This window comes from Gigantopelta aegis, chromosome 10 (assembly GCF_016097555.1).
Source record: "Gigantopelta aegis isolate Gae_Host chromosome 10, Gae_host_genome, whole genome shotgun sequence".
Lineage (NCBI taxonomy): Eukaryota > Metazoa > Mollusca > Gastropoda > Neomphalida > Peltospiridae > Gigantopelta > Gigantopelta aegis.
In genome coordinates, this window is record NC_054708.1 from 62,678,024 (window position 1) to 62,686,264 (window position 8,241).

An 8,241-nucleotide genomic window follows, 5' to 3' on the forward strand; every position below is an offset into this window, starting at 1 on the left:
GTCATAAACAAGATTTGAAGACAAAGACAAAGAAAAGAAACCTGCAGTTGTTTGACTTTTCTGTGTTTCGCTGTCGATCAATACACGTACTGTCAAACTGTCTTCTTGTCGTTTTGGACCACTCCACCACCTCACCTCACGGTTATGTACGACCCGCCAGGAGACAGGACTTCGCGCCCTAATAGAATATAGAATCTGCTGCTTTAATAGACGACACACTTAAGAGCTGTCCTTTTATTTGCTTGTCAGATATTAATAAGATTTTACTCCTCTCAGAAAGCTCTTTCTAGTCAGACAAGACTCGGCCATGGTTGGAGGTGTGATTAATTATTCTCAAACCATCAAGGCACATGACGCCAGGCACCTCTTTCAGAGACTGTTCCGAGTTTGTAGCCAGTGTGGCATGTGTTCGGTCAATATTGCCCTCTTTTTTTTTTTTTACTATTGAAAGTAAAAGTTGCAGTAGAACATCGTTATCCCGACTTAATATTTTTCACCAACAAAATCTATGTTTATCTCGAATCACCGATAACACGAATTTGATGGTTGGGTCCTTAAGGTAACGAAATGTTATTCTATTTACTGTATCGTGTTCATCCTAAGGTTTGTAGTAGCTAAAATATTAATATGGAATTTAAAAGGTGGTTAAAATAAATGATATTTATTTTGAAAATGAGATCTTACGGAATCGAACGTACTATTTGTTATAATTGATATCATTAAAATAATGAACGAATGAATGAGACTTTAATAAAATAAAAACGTATGTTTCAGTTAAGTTATTTACGACGCTTGTTCAGCAGATTTTTTCATTTTCGGAATATATAGTAGTCACTAAATCTTTCTTGTTCAATTACAGTTACGGAATCTGTAACATTATTTTCAGTGGACGGTTTAGAGTTCACCATGGAGCAGACAATCGAATGTCTTTTTTAATTTCACCAACCGATATAAATCTTATACGGTTCTTCTCTCAGATATGTGCGTAAAAATATTTAACAAACAAATGCTATTTGCATTAGCTATAGCGCATTTACGAGCAGGCCATCACAGCTGTACGTATTCTAATAAGCCCTGTCCGGTGCTGGTTTTGATTTAGTAAACTAGTTTGGGAGCGGCAGTCCTGTATGTAAAAAGGTGCACATAAAGACTTTTGTTTTTTGCTAATCAATATTAAAGGGGCATGCCTGAGTCGGCTGCATTGTAAGATGTTTCCGACTAATAAAATATTTCTACGATTAAACTTACATATTGAATATATTTTCTTGTTTAGAATATCAGTGTCTGTATATTCCATGTGTTTTTGGTCGTCTTAGTATTTGTAAGAAGCCCAAACTGGATTTTGTCTTCAAATAATTTTTTACGTACTAGTACAAATATGAGAACGATCATCGTGTAATATACAGCCACTGCAGGGGCGTAACGTGATCTGGACCGTGTGGGTTCCAATATGAACTAAGTGGATCCTTTTTCTATTTTGTTTTTGCACCACCAGAAACTCCATTTGTATAAACCTGTATGTTTTAGTTCTGAAAGCGGACCACTAATATTTTATACAGAAAAATATATTTGATATGTAATTACTATGGTTAAAAAAGCATCTTTAAAATTGCAACAAACTCAGGACTGTCCCTTTAAGAGTAACGGCGCTAACACACGATACAAGTGCCTCGTGCGAGAATATGGATTGTGACAATACAATACAAACATTACGCTTTTAGCCGAATCATCAGTTACTATATGCAGTCGGCTATTCTTGTACGATGCAATCGTATCGTGTGACGTCGCCTTAAGTGTGTGGTGGCAGCGGGATTCTTCTCTCGTGCTCTAGACAAAGTATTTCAGTTTTTATAATATTATGTTACAACACCAAGCAGTCGCTGATTAACCTTTGTACTGGGGTGTCGTTATATAAGCATTCCTCTCTTTATTTCTTTGCCATGCAAATATAGACGTGGATGTACCACAGATAGGTTTTAACAACCAATCGGCGGCAGGTGACTCTGTCATGACGTAAGCATCAAATGATGTAATTCTTTATCCATTGCCTTTCGCGAACCACTAATTATTAATATTATAGATCGGTTTTAGCGACAAAGCTTAATCCTCGCAGTTCTTCGGTCTTCAAGTAGGTTACTAGTATTTCAGTAGAAACTGGATATTTTATACCTACGGAGATTGGGATAATAGTGCGGTTTCGCCAATGGTTTCAAAAAAGCATATGATTATCATGATACATTTGTCAAAGAATCCTTAGGACTGTGTCTTCAGCATGAATTAGCGTGGATGGGTGTTATATACCTTGCTTTGCTTTGGTGCGAATTGTATTGTTTCTGTTAAATTAATTTTAATTTTGTTTATGTTAAACGATGACATTAAAATCAAGCAAACAATAATTCGACAGTGCGCATTGTGGCAACCTGTGTGTTGATCAATTAAAAATACAACTTTATTGGTTATATACCGAAATGGATTAGACATACGTTTTGAAAAACTATTCAAGGGCGGCGGTATTAGACATTGATCTAGTGTAAGAAATAGTGGGCAGTGTATTCAGCTTCATGTCTACAATCTCAGGAAATTTCACCTATATAGTTTTCGTTTGAATTATTTCACTAATTTAGAAATTTTATATAGAAAAATATGTTTAATGATAAATACAGTGTTTGGTGACAATCCTTATGTGCAATTTACGGTAAATGCATTGTTAGTTCACTTATATAGTTTTCGTTAAAATTATTTCACTAATTTTGAAATTGTATAAACAAAACAAGAAAGTATAATGATAAATACACTGTATGGTGGCAATCATTATGCGTGACGTATCGTCGTTTTTTAATTGCAGGATACACCAGAAGAGGTTTGTTGACAACGGTCTTCTGAAAGAGTACAACAGCGTGAACTAATTGGTGTCTTTTGGTTCCTGTCCGACACGGAAAAATAGATTATACTTGGAATGGCAGAAGGACAACTACATAACTTGCCTGGTCATCGAATCACAGTGCGCCTTGTTCCCAGTGCTAACCCGCAGTGCTAAAAGTGCTGGAGTCATTCGGCTCAACACTTGATTGAGCGCAACGACGCAGACCGGATCTATTTTGTCTGATCACCAGCATGGTCAGTTCTGGTAAACAGGAGGACCGCAGTGTCTGCCACAGACTTGTCGCTGCAACACGGTAACTGCCGCAAACGACTGACTTCTGAAAAATCGATCGATTAAAGTGATTTTGGATGCGTGGAAATACAATCGCATACTTTAATACAGAAAACGGCTGTGGGTAATGGACTGTCTGTAGTGATGTGTTATTTATCATTGAACACAGAGGCAGTTAGTCGTGCAGGTATGTGTTGACGGATTCGTACAAGTGGTTTTCAGGACAAAGAGGCACTAACGCGACAGTGGTTTTTACCTGGTTAATATGCTCTTAACGTGAATAGGAGGAACATGTATTGCAGTTTGTCATTTCAAGATGGAAAGTTTTCTAACTGGATGTTGATGTGTGCATGTGATTGGTGTTTTCGAAATTGCTTTTGCAGGTAAAATGTGTTGAACTACTCGTTACTTTTAGCGCAAATCGCCGAATCAGAAAGCATTATAACTGTCATAAAACAGAACGAAAGTAATTGTTAAACATTTTAACCTGTTACAAAAGGATGGCATTCACAGTTCACAGGGAAACGTGTTTTAAAAGAGAAATGCATACCATTGTGTAGGTAATCAAATTAATTTCTGTTGAGAAGATTACATAACGCCGTACGGCCACCGTAACAGCTGTACGTTGGGCAATAATCACGGCTCACGTTAAACAATTTGAAGAGGATATTGATATTCCTGATAATGTAATTAAAACCGCGCCGATTATGGTCACTTGCGTTTAATTAACTTTTCTTCTGTTGGGTTGTTTTACCGTAAATCACGGTGCACCATGGAGGCTGTCAACCAGACAGTCATCATATCGTATTCCGACACATCAGCACAGAACGCCTCGGTGATTCACGACTTCAACCAACAGCTGTACATTCAGATACTGCAGCAGAACATCAACGCCAAATACTTCAACCCACCCGTGGAAATAGTCTTGAGTCTGGCCTACGGCCTTCTCATCACATTCGGCGCTCTCGGCAACGGCTTGGTGTGTCACGTCGTCGCTCGAAACGCTCACATGCGGACCCCGAGGAACATCTTCATAATAAATCTGGCCATCTCCGACTTCACCTTGTGTCTGTTCACCCAGCCGCTGAACCTGTACAAGCTGATGTACGTGCAGTGGTCGCTGGGCAGTCTGATGTGCAAGTTCGTGACGATGTTCCAAGGGACCAACGTGTTCGTCTCCACAATCAGCATCACGGCCATAGCGCTCGATCGATTCCAGGTGATCGTGTACCCGACGAAGGACAGCATGAAGAAAGTGGGAGCGGCCGTAGCGCTGGTCAGTATCTGGGTGATATCTTTCCTCATGGCCAGCCCGTTCCTTCTATTCTCCATCATTGAAGAAAACAGACCCATGGAGGAGTACGACATTTCTTTCTACCGTTGCATAGAAGACACGTCTCTGTCGGTGGAGAAGCGGGCGTACTCCGTGGCCCAAATGGTGGTGCAGTACGTCATGCCCATCATCATCATTGGAGTTGCTCACTTCAGAATCTGCAACAAACTGAGGTACAGAATGGCAAACCAAAAAGGGGGCCCCGTTCAGAGTTCGCCCTATCAGCGCAAAAAGAACGAAAGAAACTGCAGGCGTAAGCGAAAGACCAATATTCTCCTCACAATGATCGCCATAGTGTTCGCTCTAAGTTGGCTTCCGTTAAATATTTTCAACCTTTTGAGTGAGTTCAATTTTAATGTTTTCCAAGGGTCTGGGAGTAACGGTGCGGATAGCGCGAACCTGGACATCAACCTGGCCTACGCCATCTGTCACATGCTGGTGTTGTCCTCCGCCTGCCTCAACCCAGTGCTATATGGCTGGCTCAACGAGAACTTCCGGACGGAGTTCGTCAAGGTGTTCTCCTGCACGTGCTGTGCCATGTCGCGCAACAAAATGAACAGCTTGCGCAATCCTAACGGAGAACGGCCGAACGTTCCCGCAATAACCTTAACTAAGGCAACGAATGGCTCCAGCGTTGTGCACGACCAAGTTGATGAGGATGGGGTGACGGAGAATGGTATCACAGAATTGGCAGCCCTGAAACCTTGAATTGTGTGTATATAGGACGAACTATCTTTATGTTAACGGTATTTAGGTTTTGTTTGTGTATTGTTTCTGTGAGCGGTGGGCTTGGGGTGAGTTTATGTCCATGTATGTACATTAATGAATCAAAATATCAAATTTAAAACGTGTAATGACGTAGTATTTTTAAAGTAACAATTTGAATAATTCAACTGAAACTGGTCAAAATATGTTCAGCCGAATTAAAGTGGTTTCTTTTGGATCGAAACAAAATGTAATAGAATATTAATAAAGTTGCTGAAGCGACGACATGTGATTGTTGAATTTACATTTACTTTTTTTCAAATTCTAAATGCAATTTATTTTATGCGAATTGTTAAGCGTCAACTGAAAGCATAAACATGCAGTGGTACCGATGCCTTTAATATGTGCTTTGCTACCATCTCGTCGCCATGGTTTTGAAGCAAAATTATTAGCTATGCACAAATAAAATATACATGCTCTGCGATCTCTTGTAGTAAGATAAGTGATTCTTTGAGAACCCCAGCTATTTATTACATGGAATTATTTATATCCATTACATATCGCCTTCACCAGAAGACCAGCAGAGCTAGAAGGATACCCATATGTAACATCAGGACCCTCAAGATAACCTTTAGAGATATAAATAGTTGATGCACTTAATGGAAGACTAGGACGCTTAAGTTTAACAACGCATTACGGCTCGTTTCTACAATGATTTTATACGATAGAATTGTGATAATGTATAAATCGTAATATGTTTTTGTGTTAATTACATGTACAAATCGCGAGAGAACGAAACGATAAAATATGTTCTCTTTAACCGTCGATTCATCTTTCAAGCAACCTTAAAAATCGCACGCTGCAAGGAGTCTAGAGTACGTTCAGCCAGACACAGCAAACAATTGGGGTTTTTTTTGGTTCTTAAACGAATTTTCGTTTCTTCTACGTATGTTCTAATAGGATTCAAGCACGCGAAAGATTCCATTGTGTTGGAGTATCAGAGGAAATCCGCTGTTCACACATAAACTATGATAACCAATCAGCAGTCATTTATATCCACATACAAGTAAGTACATACCACGATATGTGGTGATTATAATAGTCGCTGAACAGTGATAGGTTACTGACGAAACGGTTATGGTTAAATACGACAGTGTGAATATAATGTGGCGATCCTGATATTACATTTTGAAGGGAGTGGGATGGGAAGAACCAGCAAATTCATGCACACTTTTTAAAGTAAATGAAGACAAAGTATTTTATTTTGTGGATAGTGGGTACTAGTATAGTTACCTCTATAGGCGTACGGGCTATCATGTGTGTAGGGGGCAGGCTGATTTTTCTCCCCGAAATTAAACGAAAATGCCTGAATCTGGATTACAACATTTATTCAAAATAAAATCACTATATAAAAGTTTGTTTTGTTTAACGACACCGCTAGAGCACATTGATTTAGTAATCATCGGCTATTGAATGTCAAACATATGGTCATTTTGACAGTCGTAGAGATGAAACCCGCTAAATTTTTTCAGTAGTAGCAAGGGATCTTTTATATGCACCATCCTACAAACAGGATGGCACATACCACGGCCTTTGATATACCAGTCGTGGTGCACTGGCTAGAGCGAGAAATAACCCAATAGGCCCACCGACGGGGATCGATCCTAGACCGACCGCGCATTAAGCAAGCGTTTTACCACTGGGCTATGTCCCGCCCTAAAATCACTATATATTTTTTACATGGATTACAACCAATATTGTGGGAATATATGCTGAAATGGTTCCAGGCCTGCATATTTTGTGCCCGTATATCTCTATCGTTTTTACCAGAAGTTTAGGATTTGCTTCATCACTCCGCTCTTTTTCTCAAACGCTTATGGTTACCCATTTCTCCTTAAAATTGATATTGTTGTTTCTAGAAGATAACATTTTACACCATAAAAACACCTGTATCATGGATAGGTTAACATAATGTTGCCCTTCATTATCCTTATTATAACTTTATAATCCGAAAAATCTAGTTTGGTTTGGTAGTAGTATGAAGCTGTAATAGTGCCTACAATGGGTTTATTATTAATATTTGCTAAACGTATTACGTAAGTATAGATCGTGTTGTCATTAGATAACGCCCACACGTGCAACGTTGGCAACGTCACGGTTGGTCATCTGCCAAGTCTGATATTCCTAATAATGGTCATAAACGGCACTCTCCTGGCTGCAAGACCGAAATAGCGTGCATTAATGAGTCCCCCTGTAATAGAAAAATAATATAATACTGTCAGAAACATCAGTAATTTAGAAAACATTATTATCACTATCTAGAAACTCGAAATCGTGAAAGCAGTCTTATATCGTTATTATTATTATTATTAGTAGTAGTAGTAGTAGTAGTAGTAGTAGTAGTAGTAGTAGTAGTAGTAGTAGTTACACTCGCCAGTACTTGTCATCGTTAAGTTCATGCTATGACTGACTGTTGTGTAAGTGTCGGTTTGCCTCTCGTCTCATACAGGTTGAGATATGTCAAGCTATTCTTGGGAGTGGCAGTCGTTCGTTCGTTCGTGAAGGAGGACAATATTTTATTTAACGACGCACTCAACACATTTTATTTACGGTTATATGGCGTCAGACATATGGTTAAGGACCACACAGATATTGAGAGGAAACCCGCTGCCGCCACTTAATGAGCTACTATTTTTGATTAGCAGCAAGGGATCTTTTATATGCACCATACCACAGACAAGGTAGTACATACCACGGCTTTTCATATACCAGCCGTGGTGCACTGGCTATACGAGGGATGTATCGTACGTGAGTAGGAAGCACGTATCGTCCTAGGCCTTCGGGTGGCAGTTATTTATGGGAACAGTAGGGGGCCTTGTCGGAATAGCCTTTGTACTCTGTTTTGTTATAGTAGAGAAGGGCCATTTCTACCTACAATTTTGGAATTTTTAATTATATTTATATAAAATTTTGCAAGTTTAGATTGCCCCAATATATAAATGTAAATGTTTATCATATTCAATAATGTTTATACAAGTTTGTCACATTG

At 39.1% G+C, this 8,241-nt stretch overlaps 1 protein-coding gene across 1 annotated transcript; it reads left to right on the plus strand.

Annotated features, from left to right (window-relative positions):
- The first annotated feature begins 3,926 nt into the window (after positions 1 to 3,926).
- LOC121383741 (neuropeptide F receptor-like) lies at positions 3,927 to 5,460 on the plus strand. Its single transcript, XM_041513838.1, has one exon. It carries the CDS (start codon positions 3,927 to 3,929, stop codon positions 5,193 to 5,195), a length of 1,269 nt encoding a protein of 422 aa, XP_041369772.1. The 3' UTR covers positions 5,196 to 5,460.
- Positions 5,461 to 8,241: the final 2,781 nt, after the last annotated feature.